The sequence below is a fragment of the Podarcis muralis genome, chromosome 10 (genome assembly GCF_964188315.1).
Source record: "Podarcis muralis chromosome 10, rPodMur119.hap1.1, whole genome shotgun sequence".
Lineage (NCBI taxonomy): Eukaryota > Metazoa > Chordata > Lepidosauria > Squamata > Lacertidae > Podarcis > Podarcis muralis.
Window position 1 is genome coordinate 44,536,840 of NC_135664.1, and position 22,375 is coordinate 44,559,214.

General features: G+C 42.5%; 1 protein-coding gene across 2 annotated transcripts in view; it reads right to left on the minus strand.

The window, feature by feature from the left end:
- Window positions 1–22,375, minus strand: part of GRIN2B (glutamate ionotropic receptor NMDA type subunit 2B) — a 283,055-nt gene that overhangs the window by 206,617 nt on the left and 54,063 nt on the right. For both annotated transcript variants that reach the window (XM_028745807.2, XM_077934916.1), the window contains one exon: window positions 19,166–19,594. In XM_028745807.2, the coding sequence (XP_028601640.1) occupies window positions 19,166–19,576 (411 nt within the window). In that variant the 5' untranslated portion in view covers window positions 19,577–19,594. The remainder of the gene's footprint in view (window positions 1–19,165; window positions 19,595–22,375) is intronic.

Genomic DNA, 22,375 nt, shown 5'->3' on the forward strand with positions numbered 1-22,375 from the left:
TTCATGTCTATGCATAAGTAAGTTCTATTAAGTTCAATGAGGATTATTCCCAGGAAAGTATATATAGGATTGCATCCTTATTCAGTCAACTTTATGAACATATTTTCCAAGCCTTTCGAATGATTTGATATATACCTAGGCACCTAGCGCCATTACTGGTATGTTTAGATACTTGACTGAATATATTTTCATTTAAGGCAGCTTTCCCTGGGGTGTAACCCAGTTATTTATGGAATACCAATTGTATTACCTACATAGATTGTTTTACTATTTTTATAATTTGTAAATACGTTTGTTTTGTTTTTTGAGTTTATGGAAATTGTTTTACTATTTTTAGGACTCATGTTTTATTCTGTTTTTGTCTTATGCACCACCTCAATGACTTTTAAAGTAGTCTATCAATTTGTTAGATAAAGAAATAATAATAATAAATATATGTAATGGAAATTGGGGTTGCTCGTGCGTAAGTTGCCGCCACTCTTGGCAAGGTTGCCTGGTTAAACCTTTCCCTGGCTGGACAGCCCTGACTCCGCGGGTGTCTCAGTCACTGGCAGAATCCGTCAGTGGGCGTTTCCTGAACTTCTTCCAGCATAAAAGTTCTTTGACGCCAAGTCTCCGCCTAGCCTCCCTGCGCGGAAGTCTTCTGCGCAGGGTGGGTGTGGGCAGCGGAGGACCCGTGCTCTCCCCACTGGTCTCTGGCGAAGAGTCCTGGAGCCATATCTCCAAAGCCCTCCTCTGCCCCCCTTTCTCCCTGGTGTCACGCTGATTTCCTTCCCCGGCCCTTCTCCGGCATCGCTTGGGAGCCTTGCCTCCACTCCTGGCTCCGATGGCAGTTCCCTGACAATATATTATAGGCCAAGCTGTTTTCAGAAGTCCCTAGGCTTCAACATGTGTATAGTCACAAAATGGAAATAGCACAAGTGTGTTCAAACCAAGTTAATAGAAAAATATAAACTACGGTAGTTTGAGAAAGTAGAGAAGAGAGTAGTGTGAATTCAAAAGGAAGAAGTTCAAGAAAAATCACTGGTTCAGTTTCCATGGCTGTCAGCCTATTCTGGAGCCTTGAAAGTAATAACTCATCCTGAGGTACAAGCTATGACCTACAGAGCATTAGACGTGCATCCGTGACCAAGGCATCTGTAACAATATTGCTGAATACATGGTAAACCATGAACTGTTACATATTTGGGGCAAGGTGCAAGGGATAGATTTGTAAGTCAGATTGCATAAGCTTGCCTCATATCTTGAAGTGCATAGGTCAAATCTTGCTGCTGACAATATAAAGAAAGCTTACACATGATTGTCAGTATTTATTATATGGTGCCCTTTTAGAAACTAGAAATGTTCTTCCTGTCACATCTTTTGTTTCTCTCTCTCTCTCTCTCTCTCTCTCTCTCTTTCTTTCTTTCTTTCTTTCTTTCTCTCTCTCTCTCTCTCTCTTTCTGTTGTTGTAGATAGAAATAAACTTATGTGCACACCTGAGGTATTCAACTGTGCATTGCTGAAGTTGATGCAGTGACATTCTGCAAGGCATTTGTGGAACTAGAGAGATTCCTGAGACAATGATTTCCAGAACTGGGCACTGCACTCTGGACACAATGACTCTCTTAAGTTTCTATCTTCTTTACTCCTTGTCATCCCATCCTGCATTCATCTTGCTTCCCCAGCCCATCCAACTCTTTCTGGAGCTTCAGATGATAATTCGCATATGAAACCTTGAGAAAGATGGCTTGGAGCACATCAGAGCACAGAAAGGAAAGGAATCATGTCTCCCTTTCTTTTGTAAATTGCCTCACAGGTTTTACATTTAATGAAACTTTCCCCCTTTGATCATACCAGATTCTCTTTACAACTTGCCCTTTCCACATATATTTCTGCATCTATAGTTTGCTCACCTTGCAGTTTCCTCTTATCTACCTCTCACCCACCCTGGTTGTGGCTCAGTTGGTCTCTGCAATGCAGTTTCTCATGCACTGTCCATTCCTATTTTGAAACAGCTTTACGTTCTGACAGAATGTATTTTTCTCTGTGGGATTACACTGTTCACCATGAGGAAACACATTCCACTAACCGGTCTAAATAATTGTTTTGTTTTTGTTCAATTTTGTTTCTCTTATTGGCAATATTTTGCAGAATACATTGACCATTTTAACACATATTTTTTAAATACATATATATATTTCCATCAGTGACTTTTCATTCAAACAACAGTACACTGATCTAGTTTATCTGATCTCACCTCCTAGAAATACAGGAACCCTACAACTATCAGTCTTTTAAGCAGTCAATATCAGCTGCTTCCTACGGGAAAATACAAGGAGCCACAGAGCAGTTAGTGAAATCATCTGTCACCTGCTGTTCAGAATAACAGAAAATCCAACAAAACATCCTTAATAGAAGAGAAAGGACTTTCTAAGTAGTTATGCTAAAGAATAGGCTTCTTTGTAATGTTATGGCTGAACTGCTTTTATGACCTATACATGAGACTACCCAGAAGATAGTTCAGTAACTGTAACTGGGACAGATGGTAGAAGTTCAATAATTTCCAGGGTGGTGGTTTTGTTTTGCAAGTTCTTAGTAGTTTGGGTCTACCATACCAAAAACTTATTGTTGTGCCCTGCTTCCTCTCCTGCATTTTAAAGTATAACTGACCTGGAGGGCTACACTGCATGGTGACAAACCAGTTGCCTCTGTGCCTGGTTTGGATGTTCATGTAGTGAAATAGTTATCCAAATAACACCCACACAAACACATATTACTGGCCGGATTGTGATAAGAAGCTTGTGGAAAGTCATCCTCCATGCCAATGGCTCACAGTAAACTACTCAGATGACTAGTTCAATCCCAGCAGATGAAAAATATCACAATACACTTGTTTAATAGTGGGAATTTTCCACTTAAATATTCTATTTCTTCCTCAGTAGTCTTTTTGGCTAGTAGATATTACTATTATAGCCACAAGCCTATCATCTTCCCAGTATCTTCCATTTTTAGGTGATGTATAGACAGACAGAGAGGTCATGTATCCACAGCAGTGACCAGAGGAGGAATGACTGCCGGGAAGAGGAGAGAGAGAAGAAATGCCTTGGTGCACCCGTAGCTGCAAAACCAGACGCCTTCATCTGCCCCACTTGCATTAAAACATCTCTCCCATATTGGTTTCTACAGCCACTATAACTTTCCAACAGTTTGACCTTACCCTAAATGGCACACTCTTCCATTGTTACTAGAGACAAACAGATGCCAACAACAGTAGTCAATTCTCTTAGATTCTAGAATCCTTTCCTTCCAAACTAATACTGGGAGGGAGGCAAAGAAAGTGACTCTTTGAAAAACAATTGTGAGTTGCACATAAGGCATTGCATTTTATTGGTTCAGATCAACAGTATATCTAGCACTGATTTAAGTGCCAGTAGCTCTCTGAGATGTCAGGTAGAGGCCTTTCATGGCACAGCTACTTTTCAGGTAGGGATGGCAGAAATTGAACCTGGAACCTTCCGCATGCAAAGCTCTTCCACTTAGCTATGGCCTTGCAGTTACCAATGAATGATTTGAGGATCTAAGAAAGCAGGATAAGTCAATTTCACACTCTGGAGTTTCAATTTCAATTTGATGCTGATTTGGGGCAAAGAAAATATTGAATTAAATTAATTTAGATTGTTAGATTATAATAAAGGTTTGCCTGTTCCACAATCAAGAATCTAATCTACTTGACCAGCTGTGGATAGTGCAAATTGATTTAATAAATGTGTGTGTGAAGCACACATATTTAAAAGAAAATGTCATATAATGCTTATTAGCAATAGCGGCAGCACAACTCTTAAAGCATTGGTCAATCTGGCTAAATAAGCAATTGTGAGATTAGATGTTTTCCCACATGCTCTTAGTGAGGAAATCTAGGCTCGAAAGACATTTTTAAGAGAAGTGATGTGGACTTAAACAACCTGAACCAATCAAGATTCATGGTTAGCTAAAGTTGCTGAGAGAGAGAGAGAGAGAGAGAGAGAGAGAGAGAGAGAGAGAGATGATGTTTATATATAATGGATATATTTCACACTTTAGACACACAAGCACCAATAATTGCATTTCATTCATTCCAAGTCAATTTAAAAGGCTAAGGAAGAAGTCCTATGTTTGAGGTGAGCAACGGGCAGCCTAGGAGCTACAACTGGCCTATGGCTCCTTAGCATTGAACAGCGGCAATCAAACTATGCATACAGGAGATCCCAGGTTCAAACTATGCATACATAGGTTCGACTATGCATACAGGAGATCCCAGGTTCAAACCCTGGAATTTCCAGGCACGTCTGAGAGAGGCTCCTGTCTGAAACTCTGGAGAATCACTGCCAGTCAGTGAAGATACTACAGAGCTGGACGGACCCACTGTCTGACTCAGTATAAAGCAGATTCCTATGTTGGGTAGCCTATCATTTAATCCAGGGCTATTTCCCCACCAGTTGGCCTCCATCACTGCCACCTCCTCCCTTCTTCCTCCTTCCTCCTGTTGAGGAATGAACCATCCAGCAGCCAGTTGTCTGAGAAAGAAAGAAGTTGTGCCATATTCCATGTCAGGCACTCAGCCATAAAGCACTTTTCTTCCCAGCAGCAGAAGCAAGATGAGGCAGCTCCAGTGGCAACAAATGGGCAACCGGTGAGGTGTTTTTCCATGGCCTTGCCTCCCCCATCTCTCTCTCTCTCTCTGCTTTTAGTTCTTGGTATTATCCCACTGATATTTATTCTTCCAGTTCCACAGCCGAAGGTGTCCTGCTCCCTCCAAAGACTCTACCCTTAGTCCCTTGCTGTCCTATACACTTGGCACTGACTCTTACAACATGTCTCCTGCCTTAAAGGTAAAAGTGAAGGGACCCCTGACCATTAGGTCCAGTCATGACCGACTCTGGGGTTGCGGCGCTCATCTCACTTTACTGGCCGAGGGAGCTGACGTACAGCTTCCGGGTCATGTGGCCAGCATGACTAAGCTGCTTCTGGCGAACCAGAGCAGCGCACGGAAACACCGTTTACCTTTCCACCAGAGCAGTACCTATTTATCTACTTGCACTTTGATGTGCTTTCGAACTGCTATGTTGGCAGGAGCTGGGACCAAACAATGGGAGCTCACACCATTGCAGGGATTCGAACTGTTGATCTTCTGATCGGCAAGTCCTAAGCTCTGTGGTTTAACCCACAGCACCACCCGCGTCCCTGTCACCTGCCTTAGTTCTTTCAAAATTCCTTTCAAAACCCACCTTTTCCATGACATTTTTGCTACAACCCCCTATTTGCTATACCCCACTCTATGGATGAGGAAACTACTGCCCTCCAGATGTTGCTTGATTAGGACTCCCAACATCCTTGGCTCTTAGTTGTATTGACTGAAACTGATAGGAGTTGGATTCCAACAATCGGGGGGGGGGGGGAGGTTCCTCACTCCTGCTCTATAGTCTTATCCTTCCCTGCCACCCAGCAGCTCCTCTGTGGGCTTCAATCATGATTGGGAGAGCTATAGTCTTGCACATGGATATGTTGTTGTTTAGTCGTTTAATCGTGTCCGACTCATCGTGACCCCATGGACCAGAGCACGCCAGGCACTCCTGTCTTCCACTGCCTCCCGCAGTTTGGTCAAACTCATGTTAGTAGCTTCGAGAACACTGTCCAACCATCTCGTCCTCTGCCGTCCCCTTCTCCTTGTGCCCTCAATCTTTCCCAACATCAGGGTCTTTTCCAGGTAGTCTTCTCTTCTCATGAGGTGGCCAAAGTATTAGAGCCTCAGCTAGAGAGCATCTCCAATACTAGACAGCATCTTAAAAAGCAGAGACATCACCTTGCTGACAAAGGTCCGTATAGTTAAACCTTTGGTTTTCCCAGTAGTGATGTATGGAAGTGAGAGCTGGACCATAAAGAAGGATGATCACTGAAGAATTGATGCTTTTGAATTATGGTGCTGGAGGAGACTCTTGAGAGTCCCATGGACTGCAAGAAGATAAAACCTATCCATTCTGAAGGAAATCAGCCCTATGTGCTCACTGGAAGGACAGATCCTGAAGCTGAGGAACATGGATATAGGATGAAACAAAAATGAGGGAGGGGGACCAGCTACATTAGTGTCAGTGCACCAAAGCCCCCATCAGATGGATGCTTTGATACTTTAAGTGGAAACAATGCTGATAAAGCCTGGATGTCTGTTTAGTGAAGCCTTAACAATCACTTTTAAGCATCCAGTGGGTGATAAGAAGCAAGGGAAAACATTCTGACATTCCCCACTTAAACTTCTTATATATTTATGAAAGAGGTGATAGTATCCTTCGCTGACTCTCAGTTCTTTTATGTATCTGAATAAACTCAGCCAGATACTTAATAGCCTGAAAACATGAGATGATTCTGCAACAAGGCAGAGTGCATCCATCTTTCTCTCCAATTCTGTGACAGTGATGGAAGGAGTAGACTATGGTCCACAGCAGCAGTCAGGGGTGGTGCAATGTTAATAAATTGCTGCCACCACAAATAAGCAACCAAGGCAAGTGCATGCAGGCAAGTGCATGCATTGGGGGCGGGGGGGGGGGAGGTTGGGTTCCAGGCCTTTACTGGCAGGTGTCGTTTGGTAACGTTTGATGCAGGGATAGTGAAGTCAGCACCATGTAGCCATAAAACTGCTAACTGACCAGAAGTATCTGCTCTTGGTCAGTCAACAATCACATGCCTGCATTATTATTATTATTATTATTATTAAATTTCTACACCACTCACTCTTCATTCAAAGTTCACAGGGTAGTTTGCAATATAAAAACACAGAAATGCATACTACAATGACAAACAAAACAATACCCCTCCACACACAAACAATTTAAAAGCCCATAGATTTATCAGCCCAAGGCCAGGGAGAAGAAGAATGTTTTCTCCCAGGGCCTAAAGATATGTAGTGAAGGCACCAGGAAACAGCTTTCAACTCTATCTCTAGTCCACCAGAGATAACTGACCAGCACAATCAGAGCGTTTGCTCTTATTATTGTACTATCCATGTGCATGGTGCTTTACAGAGTGCAATAGGATAGGTTCCCTGCCCTGAGGAGTTTACAAACTGTAATTTCACATGGGGAAAAGAATAGAGGAAGAGGAGGAAAGTGAAGGCAGGGGTAAACATATGTGATTATTCCAATCACACATATTTAGGCTTGGGTATAGATTCAAGGATTATCCACACTTACCTTTCCTCTGCTCTTCCCAGGCACGGTCTGCACTTTAAAGCTCTGTGTCCAAGCACCCTTTTTTTTTTTTTGCTCCAAAGCTTTCCCTATGAACACCTGCTATTTAAAGTTTGATTGGAGCAAACTTTAATCCACAGAAAACCCAAATTGACATTTGCTCTGTTTTAGTGCTAAACAGTGGGGTTTTGCAGGTTTTTGCTCCAGGGCAAAAACAACAGCAACAATGCTTGGACATGTAACTTTTAAGCATGGACCTGTGCCTGGAAAGAGTAGGCAAAGGGTAAGTGTGGAATCTTTGTCTGTTGCTGCAGACCCAGTATGTGCAGATCCAGTTGCAGATTGACTGCAGGGCTTGGCAGGCAGGCAGGTGTGCAATACAACAGAATACATAGTGCAGGTTCACTGTCAGAGTCCAGGGCAATGCACTGTGGGAGCCGGAAACAAGACTAGTTTCTCCTCACATTAACTGAAGCTGCGGTTCTGTAGGGTTTCATGTTAGCTTTCCAATTCTGGGTCCCATACTGTAGCAAATGTGTGTGTGTGTTTAATAATAATAATAATAATAAATTTTATTTATATCCCGCCCTCCCCAGCCGAAGCCGGGCTCAGGGCGGCTAACAACAATAAAACAGTACAAAAGTACAGCATAAACAACACTCTAAAATCATTCATTATAAAATTAATTAAGAGGTTTTTGTTCACTTTAGCCATATTAGTTAATGTCTTGCTTATTATACTCTGAACGTTTTGCTGGGGAACTGTAGGAGAGCTGCTCTTCCCCAACCTTTGATCTATCCATCCTATCTTTGACTGGCTAAGAGCCATTTGCAAGCTCGAATATTTTCTTTCTCACATGTGAACATCACCATGGCCTTCAGTGATATTACTTAGAGCCACATTAAGAGGCCTGACCAATTCATATAACACACACACCAAAAAAAAAAAAAAAATTAAACACAAATGCCATTTCCAAAGGACTGCAGTGTGTGAGACACCTGATTACCCCTATCCAATCTCCCCAACAATAGTGTGAAACACTATCTATATATATACACACTATCTATCTATACCCTTATCTTCACTGAATTGAAGTGGGTTCAGCAGCAGCAGAGGAAACATTTAATACATTGAAGATAAAAAAATCACCATTTTACAATTTCATCCTAAATAATGCAAAACATTATTTTTATTCTGAAAGTGTGGCCCAGAGAAAAAAAGTTTGAGAACCACTGGGATTAGAACTGCTCAGAGTCATGCCTTCTAGGCATAGGACAAGCAGAAGTGTAGGCAAGCCCTATGTTGCTTCGGTACCCAACTTTGTGTTTCAAAGTGTTTGCTTGTTTCATGCTCTGCTTCCTGCCTCTGTTTCTGAAGTTTTTCATCTGGAAAACGTAAGAGCATGTCATGCCAAGTGACAATACAAAATGCGTACATTTGCTACATTCTAAATGTGAAAAAGTAACTATAGGAAACTATACATTGTGCCATTATAAGACCTTCCACGTTAACAGCTTCTGAAACAGTGATTGTATTAGTCTGTTGCAGCAAAAACATGACTTGTAGCATTTTAAAGACCAACACATTTAACATGTTATAAACTTTTGTGGGTTAAAGAAAGATTATGCCATAATAAATTTGTTAGTCTTTACCGTGCTGCAAGACTGTGTTGATGATGAAACTAGTATTTTATAAATCATTTGGCAGAGTATACACTAGATTAGCGTGAAGTTGGCATTTTCATGATTACACTATGTATGCTTGGCTTACTTAATTTAAAAGAAGACATGTTTCCTCTGACGAATGTTAGTGGCAGATATGCTATTTCACCTCCATCTTCTTTTGGAGCCTGTCCTCTACTAGTATTTTTCATCAAAATTATCCAGCAACACAAAGTATTAAGAGTGATAATTTACATTCACAAGGACAGGTATGTAGAAGAGTAAGTCTCACTTGATCAAATTCCCCAGCTAGATTTGCAACTGGACATTCTACCCTTGATTATTTATTTAATAGCCTATCAAATTCTATCAAATTCAGTAGGCCCAAGTCCCCTGTAAAGAAAGTCATGCCAACTGGCATCTAGCCTGAACATTACTCTTTTGCGGTTTGTACCCTATATTCAACATAGTTTCAGGGCAAAGTGAATAAAAAAGAAATTTCCTCTGGGCTCCTTTAATCAGGGAATAAATCCAACATTATTTCCCTGGAGTATGTACTATGATACATCTATGGCAGGCTACTCTTGGACAATATGCATGCCTCATTTGAGAAAGCCCTAAAGCTGTCTTGCAGTGCTGTGGCAATGTAGAGGCTCCATAATATGCAACTGTCAAGAATCCTGGAACCTGTGAAGCCTAACGTTCTAAATTTTCCATATAGTTGGCTGAAATAGAAGGCTCCATATCATATTGTTCTGCCAGTCACCTACTTAACCAGCATCTCTTTGACTCTGCATCACTATACGAGGAAAAGCATGCCCATCTTCATCCTAATTCTCATCTTCTAGGGGCAATTGCTGGCATTTATTTCCTGTTCCTCCAGCATCCCCTGACTGCATGCCTCCCATTGGTCAATTGCTCTTCTAGCTATCAATTTCTATCACCTCAGTTAAGCAGCATAAAGCATAACATCATGCTCCTTTACTTTGTCACTCATCTTTCCAGCATCTCCACAAATTACCAAATGTGTGTGAAAGTAACCCTCAACAAAAGTCTTTGCTACATGAGTTTGCCTAGTATAAGGCTAAATAGACTAATATTCCTGGTTGAGTTGGTGTTTTTTATTTTCCTTTTGATAGTGCATACTCAATGTTTCCCCCATTTCCCCCTTTTTATACTTCCCTTGAATAAATTTCTTAATTGGATTCCTGGCCTGTACCAGTTTCTCCTCCCACTCAAGGACTGCCAGTCCATCTCCTCTGCTTATTATTTACCTGATTTTAGTTATAGCCTGCTCTTCACCAATGAGTCTCAGGGCAGGTTACAAAAATGCCATAATTAAAATAAGTCCAATGTAGAATTGAAATAAATAAAACAGCAACAACGTCCAATTTCTGAATAACAAAACAGAAACACATAACAGGGATACACAGCAGTGCTGGAAGAAGGAAGTCGCCCATTCAACCAGAGGCCTGGGAAAACAGCTGTGTCTTGATCAATCACTGAAAAGTTTATTGTGCTAGTACAAGACCTGACTTAGAGGGAAACTCATTCCACAACCTATGGCCCACCACGGAGAAGACCCTCTCATGTGCTGCGGACTCCTTGAACCACAGCAGGTGGTGGCATGACCAACTGGGCCTCCCCTGGTGATGTTAATACCAAGGCAAGTAGATTTGGGAGGAGGCAATCCTTCAGATATTTGGGGAGCAAGTCATTTAGGACTTTATATGTCAACATTAACACCTTCAATTGGGATGCATAGTGAATTGGCAAACAGTGCTGATATTTTGAGACCAGTATGCTCTGGTGGTGGGATTCAACTAAGTTTTACTTGGAGTAGAAATTAATAAACATGACTAAACTGTGTTCATTAATATCAACAGGCCTTTTCTGAGTAAAACTTAGTTGAATACCACCCTGTGTCCTGCTGGGCCATGTGTCTACATTACAGATCCAGGTTCATGGAAAGCCATGAGTGGTGATATGCTGAAGATGCCCAGCAGGAGATTTTCAATTGAGCTGGAAGTCCCCCAACTCCTGAGCAGATCCTCTCATAAGCCAGTGGAAGTCTCATAGTCTTTGACCTAGCAGTCAATCCAACAGGTGGTAGAACGAAGAAGGTGAAATCACAAACTGATTTTTTTAAACAATCAGTGTGTCTGTCTGTCTGTCTGTCTGTCTGTCTGTCTGTGTGTTTCCTCACCTCAACCAAATTCTTGGTGAAGCATCTTTGGGCCTGGTCCTACTTTTTCCTTCCTCATGTCTTTGGCACCTTTGGTGGCTAGCAGGAGCCACAGAAACTGTTGGTGCACATTTCTTGGTGTGCAGAAGGGGGAAACCCATGCCACTGCATGTCCTGGTGGGAAGGGAAGGAAGCTGTGCCCCACTAGGTCTCTCTGCAGCATGGTGAGAACATAGCTCTACGAGTGCTTAACCCAGAAATGACATTGATGTTGGTGTAAAGCAGAGTTCCGTGCCCAGCGGAAGGATGAGGAGTATGTACTACATACTCTATATTGCTTTATTTACAGTTCAAAGCTGGTATATTACAGAAAGACATCTTGCCTCTGCAGAAGCAGAGAATGCTGCATCCTCTCTCCTCGGCAGCTTGGAGAGAAACACACAGTGAAAAACAGGAAACCAGTGTACGTCACATCCAGTCTCCCTTTCCCGTGAGAAACTCCAACAGTACAGACTGTGGAATGTAAACACCTGTCTCGTGACAAGCCCTTTCGCTGCACAGTGAAGGAAAGCAGAAACCAACATCCTCCCCCTTTCTGTGAACATCACTGGGCAGCGTGTTCGTACAATATCAGTACAAACCCAACTTCTGCACATAGGTACAGTGTTGATCCCTTGATACAATCTTGGACAATACATCAGCAGGAATTTCATTACCTGGCATATAGGACACCATTACGAGTCCCTTCTGAATACATTCCCTAGCATGCTGCAACTTTAATTGCAAGTGCTTCGTGCTTTGCTTACAACCTTCAGACTTCAGCAAAGCCAAACATGCTTTGTTGTCCTGGTAAACCTGGATTGGACATTTGACAGGAATTTTCATGTCTTTGCACAATTGTATCAACCATTCACAATCCTTAAGTGAATAAGACAGTGCATTCAGTTCAGCTTCACAACTACTTAAGCTAACTGTTGTTTGCTTCTTGCATGACCAATCAAACAGACCCTGATTGTACATGTAGCAAACTCCAGACATACTTTTCCTGTCTGTAGTGTCACTTCCAAAACTTGCATCTGCAAATATTTCAAGACCACCAGACTTCTGATTGTTAAATCTCAGTCTGTAATGCATAGTGCCTTTCAAATACCGCGCTATGCGTTTCAGAGCTTTCCAATCCTTGACACTAGGATTGTTGACTTGTCTGCTTAGCAAATTACAGCTAACAGCAATGTCTGGTCTTGAACATCTGGCAATGAAGTTTAGCTTGCCTAGCACACTTCTGTACAGTGTAGTGTCAGAAAATGCTTCTTCAGTGTCATCTACCTGATAACCTGTTGTCATCGGTGTGTCTACAGGGTTAGCATCCATCAGGTTTAGTTTGCTTAACACATCAGCAATTTTCCGTGACTGGTGTACTAGAATGTTACCATCTTGATCTCTCTCTATTTCCAGAGATAGGTAGTTGTTTACCTCACCAAGATCTTTCATGTCAAAGTGCTCTTTCAGTTGAGCTAGGGCGTTATTGTACATTGCGACATCTTTCCAAAAGAATAATAAATCATCAACATAAAACAAACAGTACAGTTTCTTTTGCCCCTCCTCTTTGACAAATACACATGGATCAGCTTTCCCTTGCTGAAAACCTAGAGAAAACAATACTTCAGTGAGTTTTGTGTGCCAACACCGTGCACTTTGTTTGAGACCATAAAGGGATTTCTTCAGAGCACAAACAAATCCCTGTTTTACCTGTACGCCATCAGGTGGAAGCATATAAAGTGATTCATCCAGAGATCCGTACAGAAAAGCTGTATTAATATCATGGTGACTAATGTGTAGATTTTCCTCTGCAGCTAGCTTGAGCATAAGCCTAATGCTTTCATACCTCACTGTGGGTGAGTAGGTCTCGTGATAGTCTTCACCTGGTACTTGTGCAAAACCTCTGGCTACCAATCTGGCTTTGTGTCTGACTATCTTGCCATTTTGATCTGTCTTCGCTTTGAAGACCCATTTGCTTCCAAGCAGTTTCATTCCTGGAACTACTGGAACAAGCTCCCATGTTTTGTTCCTTTTCAAGGAATCAAGCTCAGCCTTCATGGCATTTAACCATGGCTCAGCTTCCTTTGAATCCAAACCCTGGATTTCTTGGAAACTTGAAGGTTCAAATACCTTCTTGGAGCTTTTAACAGCTGTTACTGCTATCGTAGCAAATTCATCAGCAAATCTCTTTGGAGGTTTGCCTTTTGTGGCTCTCTGTGACCTACGAATGAGCCTTATGTCTTCAACACTCTCCTCTTCCTTCTTAGGAGAAAAACGACCTATTGTGAACAATGGTTCCTCCAATTCTTGATCAGAGCTTTCAGAGGGTCGCATAGAGGCTTTCGCACTCTTGAAATCCTCTGAATCACCCGATTCAGTTTCAGATTCAGACTCAGAACCTTCATCAGTGGGTGTGGGTTGTTGTGGTTGCTTTTGACTATCCTCAGTCTCATCACCGTCATCAGGATAACATTGGAAAATTCCCACATTCTCCCCCCACTTTGCATTGTACTCAACACTTCTCGTGAGCTTAATTGTCTTAGAGTCAGTCATCATTATTCTGTAAGACCCTTTCTGATAACCTAGAAAGATACCATGCAATCCACGCTTGTCTAACTTGGAGTTTTGTGGTGAATGAACCCACATGTCAGAACCAAAAATTTTCATGTGTTTGATGTATGGCTTCTTGCCAAACATCTTCTCATAGGGGGTACAACCAATCGCTGAAGATAACCTGCGATTGTAACTGTAAACAAAACACGAGAGAGATTCGGCCCAATAACTCTCTGGAAGATTGGCATCATGCAGCAAGGTTTTTAACCCTTGAAGCAATGTCTGATTTGCCCGTTCCGCAAGTCCATTCTGCCATGGCGAGCGAGGACTAGACAAATCGTGTTGAATTCCTTTCTCAGTCAGAAAAGCTTCAAACTGCTGAGAAGTGAATTCTCCCCCGCGATCACTGAAAAGAGTCTTTATCTTCTTACCATGCACATTCTCCAACCAAGCACAGAATTCCTTGAACCTAGGAAAAGCCTCTGATTTCTGCTTGAGATTGTACACAAAAATATACCTAGAAAATGCGTCAATGAGAACCATGAAGTACCTATTTCCACCCAAAGAGGGCGCTAGTGGTCCAACCAAATCAGCATGAACAATCTGGTACGGTTCCGTAGCTTGCCTACTAGACACCTTACCTTTCGCAGCTATTTTCACCTTGTTTGCTGCGCATGCTTTGCACTTCATGTGGTACTTGCAGGGTTTAATAGTCATACCTTCAACCAAGGCAGGCATTTTAGATACTGCCTCAAAATGCAAATGACCAAATTTTCGATGAAAATCATGAATACATTCTGCATGCAAACTTTTGTTAGAACCTGCAATACAACAAGTGTCATCCTGCACAACATCATCATAATACAAAACAAACAAACGATCAACATATTCAGCATGCAATACATAGTCATTTTTCTTTGTGATGATGCACTTCTTGTTCTTGAAGGACACGTCAATGTTCCGCTCATTCAGCTGTCCAACGCTGAGAAGATTATGTTTGGCGTCTGGCACGTAAAGGACATTCTGTATCGATAAGTCCAAACTGTGAAGAACAACAGTTCCGTAGCCTTTACTGGGAATAGTGTGGTCATCCGCCTGGTGAATCGCACCTTCCTGCGGTGTAAAAGACACAAACAGTCTTTTATCGTTGCACATGTGGTGGGTCGCCGCCGAATCAACAACGAAGAAAGATCTAGACGTCTTCTGGACCTCTGCAACCTTTGGAGTGAAGCGTGAAACCATAGCCTTGTGCTGCGTTGTCCTAGACACCGGACCTTTGCCTTTGCCTCGGCCTTTTCCACGCGATGAGCTTTCGCTGCGCTGCTCTGTCTTGGCCTTGGGATATCTGCATTCCCTCTTCATATGGCCTAGACGTCCACACGAGTAGCATTTCACTGCCTTCAAAGCTTTGGCGCCATCTGGTGGTTCCACTGCACTATGGGATGATGTCTGTGAAGACTCCCCCTTGCCCATGCAGCTAGCACCCCGGCGATCTGCTTCATTTAAAACCACGGCAGTAACAAAGTCCACTGTCAGCTGAGCTGTTGGCTGCACAGCAATCTGGGTTGCAACAGACTCCCAACCTGAACCCAAAGATTGTAGTATCATGAAAGAATACACAGCCTCTGGAAAGTTGAGTCCTCTCTGTTGCAGCTCATGTCTCAGATTTTGCATCTCCACCAGATGTAAACGCACATCTCCACCTTCAGCAAGAGCCATATTATGCAGCTTGTTGAAGTAAAACATGGTAGATCCAGCTTCTGTCCTTAAATGAGCCTCCCTCAAAGAATCCCAAATTTCTCTGGCTGAGGTCTTATCACGCAATAGACAGAGCTCTTCTGGGGATACTATCAATGTAAGTGCTCCCCGTGCTTTGGAATCCTTAGCTTTCCATGCATCTGTAACTGGAGCTGGGGGGGTTTCTGTAATCACCTCAAACAAACCCTCTTTCCGCAGAATTGCCTCTGCATACAAAACCCAGTCCGCATAATTTTTCTTGTTGAGCTTAGGAATCCCACAAGCATCCTGAAGGGCCATCATGACTCTGGCATTAGCCTTCAGCGTTATATATGCTGCTTTAATTCTTGCTGCGTCACTGCTGCAGCTGCTTCATTCCAAAAGCGCTTTTAAAAGTTACTTTCGATTTCCCCAGCATAGTAACTTGTGCCTGGGAGCCTTTTGCGTATTCCCGGCAAAACGGCTTTAAAAGTTCAAAGTCCAGCCATAAAGCCATTAACTAGAAGCTGGCAGTCTGCCCGGAGCAGTAGTACATACCTCATCAATCATGTTTACGCGCAGAGCAGATTCCGATCCGATCTGTCCCTCTGCATTCCGATCCTTTGCCGGCACTCCGATTCGACTTCTGGAGCCCATAACCACGTGTTGGTGTAAAGCAGAGTTCCGTGCCCAGCGGAAGGATGAGGAGTATGTACTACATACTCTATATTGCTTTATTTACAGTTCAAAGCTGGTATATTACAGAAAGACATCTTGCCTCTGCAGAAGCAGAGAATGCTGCATCCTCTCTCCTCGGCAGCTTGGAGAGAAACACACAGTGAAAAACAGGAAACCAGTGTACGTCACATCCAGTCTCCCTTTCCCGTGAGAAACTCCAACAGTACAGACTGTGGAATGTAAACACCTGTCTCGTGACAAGCCCTTTCGCTGCACAGTGAAGGAAAGCAGAAACCAACAATTGACACCACCTTATACAATGGACATGACTGTAAGGTGGAACTGCTACAGACACTGCCTCTTTTAATGGCTCCCTGGGCTCAAGTCCTTATAGCTACCAGTGTCATTTTATCTCTCAGCCAGGCAGTGCAAAGGAACATACCTCCTCCATCTCTCAGCTATCCATGGCATCCCACCGTGATATGCTATCCAGTAATACAAAGCAGTATGGGCCAGCTTATATGCTTAGCAAAATCAGATGGCAAATCTTTTCCAGGATTGTATCACTCTAGGATGCAGATGGCAGGAAACACCAGTATGACCACTTCCCATCATTAAAACTTATTGCACATACAAAACTAGTATGTTGGCGAGATTGATTCAACCTAGCTTTCTCCCTAACATAGTGTGGGGGGGGTTCTCTTATTTTCAGGGAATTTCATCCATAGGATAGCATTCAAACATGCAGCCTCCCCCACCTACAGCCTAAAGTGGGGCAATCCAGAAAAGCTCTGCTACTTTTTTCTACTGGATGTATAAAAGGGTCCTATGCCATTACACTAGAGATGCAAGACTTCAGCAGATTTTTTTATTGCACATTTATGATTATTTGTGCTCATAATGCTATACATTATGTAGACAACCCTGCTTTTAATACTGCTTGTTCCTGCAAAAGTTTTGGAGTGGTCATACTGCTTCATTTCCAATCAGCACATTCACTGTAGCTTCATGCTAAAAATCCAGTAACTTTTCATACCACAAATGTTCTGGTTATTTATTTATTTTGTCCAGCAGAAAGAAATAATGTGGTAGTAATGTAGGTGCATTGAGAATAAAGCAGAATAAATCCACCACTAATGCACTATTGTTGTGTTAAGAGCATGTTGCAGAATACACCCACAATAAAACACCAATCTGGAAGGACACAAAGAATAAACATGTTGGTTATCACTTGAGACTCTTCGGCTGGAAGGGAAAGAGGAAACAAGGCAGCATATGTCTTAGATATATTAAGCAGGGTATTGCTAGTGGGATCAAAAACATACGTTAGCTGCATACAAACTGCTGGTAGATTGAATATCATTTACCATTGTCCACATTCTAGAAAGCCCTCTTCATAGTAGACTAGGTATACAGAAGAGCAACAGATGAATACCAGAACTGAGAACTTACCTTATGAGATTGACTTTTTAATCTTAGATACAGTGCTAGTACTCTACAAATGAATTGGGGGCGAGTGCTAACACCACAAAGTGGGGAGCTTCTCATATTAAAGCAGATTGGAGACGAGAATGAATGACTACAAAATGGCCACACTTTCTAGAGTGGACTTGCTCTGTGTTTATGACACATCATAATTCTAATTATATAGACCGATATCTGTAACGTGTGGATTGTCAATCCTCTGGGCATAGAATGAGCAAGGTCATCCGTGGATCTAGTTCTATGATTCTCTGAAAACACATGTTTATCGTCATAATCTACAAAGTAGAAGAAAACTACTCATATCTCCTGCTATATGCAGTGCTTTTTTTCTTAAAAAAATGTTTAGGGGTACTCTCATTTTCCTACTCATATTGAAATACTGCCCCTCAATGAGGCCAAACTTAGATTCACAAAATGTTAGGGGTATGTGTACCCCGTGTCCCCCCCAGAAAAAGCACTAGATATATGTATATGTGTAGATGCTCTGGGTTATCACTGAGCTTCCTCAAAACAGTCCCTGGGGACAGGGGAATGTTAGGTTAAACCAATTCCATTTTCTGTTTTGTTTTGTTTTACATGTGTTTAAAACTAATGAATGTTTTGCAGGAAAGCTGGTTTTATTAATGGTTTGTCCATGACAGTTTTGTGAAACCAAAATACTTATTCCTGTGGTCTTTGGTGGGAAATTCAGATTATCTGAGGCACTTCCAGTTTTATCATCCTGGTTTCTTAATGTTCTTCTTAAAGAAAAAGCAATTAAAATAAGCAAGGCTTCTTATGGGTGTGGGGGGATGTCATGGGTCTACAGGATGTATGTGCTCACTCTTTCTTGGTTTGGTAGTGTAGTTATCCCTGGGTAGGAAATGCTGGCAAGCAAATGTACCAAGGCCACACCCAAACATCCCTATGTGCACCTTCCCATCCTCTCCTGATCTTCTGCAGGAGAAGATGCTAACTAGTGAACATAGTTAGAATGTTCTCTTCTATTGGTTGCACAGGGTCTTTTTTTAAAATCTTTGAGAAGATTCTAGCCATGTTCAACTGAAGGCATTTAGAGCCTTCCTTCAGATCTTTGCACATCAGGCAAGTAGGTGGCAGGGTAGCACATGCAGGGACATTGGTGGGAGACCCAGTGCACGCACACACACACACTCTCCCCAGTTGACACCCTCGTGCATTATTTTTAACAACATGCATTTAATTGTTTTTTAACCTCATATTATGAGTCATAACACTGGCAAATGAGTGGTTAAAATGGGGCATAATGATTGCCACACCAACACAATGTCCTCGCCTTGAACTGTAACTGTGCAAGGTCACAGAAGGTGAGGGACAGCAGAGTAAACTTCTGAAGGTTTTTCCGCCACTCCCACGAAGCCAAATACATAGACCCAATTCTGCAGACCTGGTATTTGGTAATAACTGACAGAAAGCAAAGCAGGACAGATCTGCTTCGCTTGCCAAGGACAAGATGCTGCTTGTTCCAAGAACCTCAGTGACAAATATCTAGATAGTCAGGGCTTGAATTCTTTCAATGCAATTGACCAAGTTTGTCAGTACCTTTAACAAACCGTATGCATTTTGTGAACGAAGAAGCAAATTTCCAAGCTCCACTCTAATGGTTGAGATGGGAAGAAGCAATAATTTACCTTGTCTGCCATGATCATGGAAGAGCCTCCATGGATACCTAGGATGGGTGTGAGGGTCTGGGCAGAAATGAAGTCCAGGATCTGGGCAATGGCTTCCTGGTCAGTGTCATCAGCAAACACCACACCTTGAACCCTCCGATCAGACATGATATCACAGATGCGGGTGATGATGCTCTTGGGATCTGTCTCATTCATGGCCACCAGTTCCACACGAGGCGTGAGAGAGAGGTGATGGAAGTCATCTTTCTTGTGGGCATCTGTGATAGCTACTTCGTCAGAGGTACCCACCAAGATGACAGCAATGCCAATGCTGGGGTGGTTCTTTTGGGCCCAGGCCCCACCACCTGTTGTCGCCAGGACTGCCAGCATAAGCCAGAACTTTGAAGAATAGCACTCTGCTCGGGGCCTCATTTTCAGCTCTTGCACTCCCTAGAAAGAAGGAGAAAAGAGGGAAAATAGTCATGTTAGCTTCCTTTATGGATCAGAGCACTGGCCATGTTGAACACATGCAGCTGCTTTGGGCTAGAACAGACCATTTGTCCATCTAGCTCAGCACAGGCTACAGCAGAGACTCTCCAGGGTTTCAGGCAGGAGTCTTTTCTCAGCCCTTCTACCTAAGCTCCTTTTAACTAGAAGTCCCAGGAACTGAAACCAGGACATTCTGCATGCAGTGTATGTGCTCTACCACTGAATTCTGCCCCACTCCCCCAATCTCTTGCTCAATTTCAATTTAAAGCTCATTAACTGGACTTGTTGCTTCAACTTTAGTGGTAACTGGAGAAAGCTCTGTGATGTTAGCCTATATCTGGAAGCTTAATAAGAGCAGGAAAAAGAATTAAATGACAGTGGTAAAAAAGAGAGGATACCCAAGACATAATTACACTGTTGTTCTAACCCAGAATTACATGTTCGTCAGTGACAGAGCATCAGGGTCCTCTGCTCATCCCCTTGAAATGAGCGTGCCTGGAATCTACACTTTGTTTATGCCAAACTCTGTGTCCACTTCCAATCAGTTTTGCAAAAGAACCTTCCACCAGCCTTTATTCAAAAGATTCTAAAGATAAGGGGAAAGGCGGAAGAAGGCAGGACTTCCCTCCCTCCAGCTAACACAGTCGCTCCAGGTCAATCTGAAGTATCTTTTGTTCCAGTATTATTTACATGACCATAATGTAGTCCTTGTGGAGATAAATGCAAGATTTCAGGCTGTAGAATTGCTAGTGATAACTTTTTGCCAATCCTAATTTTATTTGAAGGAAGACATCAGTCAGCAGGCGACACGGCCAGTTATGTACCGTATCTTCCTTTCTTAGCATCTTCAGGTGATTACTTTTGCTCTCGAGGCGGAAGATCAGTTACCTCCAAGCCTTCAAGCTAATGGAGCTGCTGATATAATTTTGATTCACTCCCTGGAAATGCTGGCTTCTTTTTCTAAGCACCGAAGTGATGAAGAAGACCTATGAGGTCATCAGTGCAACCCTGCTAGTGCCAGATGACTCCCTACAGGATACTTTAGTGTGTCTTGTTTTAATAACATTGAGCTCTTTTCATCTGCAAAGCACTTTACAAGCAGCAACTAATTAATCCTCAGAGCTCCTCAGTAAGGTACATGTTGCTACTATTGTCTTACCAGCCTGAAAATCATAGCAGTGAGGTTTGCCCTGTGGACGCAGATGCAGTCAGTATCAGCAAAAACAGAAGTATTGTCTAGTCATATGCACAAACTAGAGTTTCATGTTACTCATCCAATTAAAATAACTGAAAAATACCTCTCAGATTTATGATCTGGTCTGGTCTCTAATTCTATATCTACAGTGTTTAACAAAACATCCCAGGTGTCGGGATTTCCATTACATCACACTAAAACAGCTCTTGTCCTTATGCTATGCCAGAAGCTGATTGAAGGAATGCAGAGGGAACCTCTGGAATTTGTTGCTTCATGACCCACACCCAAATCTTCACTCATTTCCATTACAAACCAGATAAATGTCAAAAGCCAAAGTAACAAATTCCTGGATTTATATTGATGGCAGTCTATAACTCATAAAGTAACTGCTAGGACTGCAGTGCAAGGTGAGGGAACATTTTTTCAATTCAGGAAGTTGACCCACAGAAAGTCCAGGGGGGCAGAGCCATTAATGGGCAGAGCCAAAAGCAGGTGGAGCTACCTGGTTCATCTCTCCCTCTCCTCTGCTCCCCTTCGTCCCCCTCTCTCTGCCACTTTCTCAGCTCTTCCCCCACCTCTCCCACCCTCCATCACTCCAGTTTTCCTTCTCTTCCTCTTCCCCCTCCCCTTAACAAAAGGTGGTAGAGCAGTTTCAGTATGGTGGGTTTTTTTTCATTTTCTCTCATTTAGACACACTGAGAGGAAGTTGTGCATGAAGTGGGGGGAAAAGCAGTATACTAGACAGAATCATTAATGGTCAACATGTGCATGCACCTAATCTGGCCTATGTATCTGTCACCCGACTCTGACCAGCTGCTGGGCAATGGTGGCTGAATGTTGCTGCAAATTAACTCCTGTGTGTTTCACTAACCAGGCTCCACCAATGGCAGAAGGGATGGAGCCACTGGAGCAGGCTGGCATCATGGCCTAGATGCAGCCCCTGGGTTAAAAGACAAAGAGCCTAACACAACTTTTTAACATTCCATTTGCTCAAAGCAGAACTCATAAAGCATCTTGCTTATAAAGTAATGCATTGATCGTTTAATTACCATTTACACTGCTATAGTTTAACACTCCTGAAATAAAATGCAAATATACGTGCGCACACTTCACCCGTAACCCTCAACATGTCATTCTCAGGACTGTACACATTCTCCTGTCATTAATAAACAAAACAAACAAATGCATAATTACAATTCAAAGAAGGATCCAAATCCACTTAAAGGCTGAAAGAAATGAGTGGATGACATATCCATCGATTTTTATTGCTCTGGACTTCTGTTCATAGAACAAGCTAATAAAGAGGGGGAAAGAAGACTTTGAGAACGTAACAAAATGAATAGCTAACTTCATTGTAGCAGGACTATTCCCTCTAATTACAAGTCAGTAAATTAAGTTCTTTTACAAGGGAAATGCAGTCCTCACTACTCTGACAGCTGATTAATGCACACCGCACATGCTCTTTCACACATTTAATGTTATTTTTTGCCATTCTCCTGTGACTCCCCTAAGTATTCTTAGCGTATTGCACTTGGTTATGCAACGGC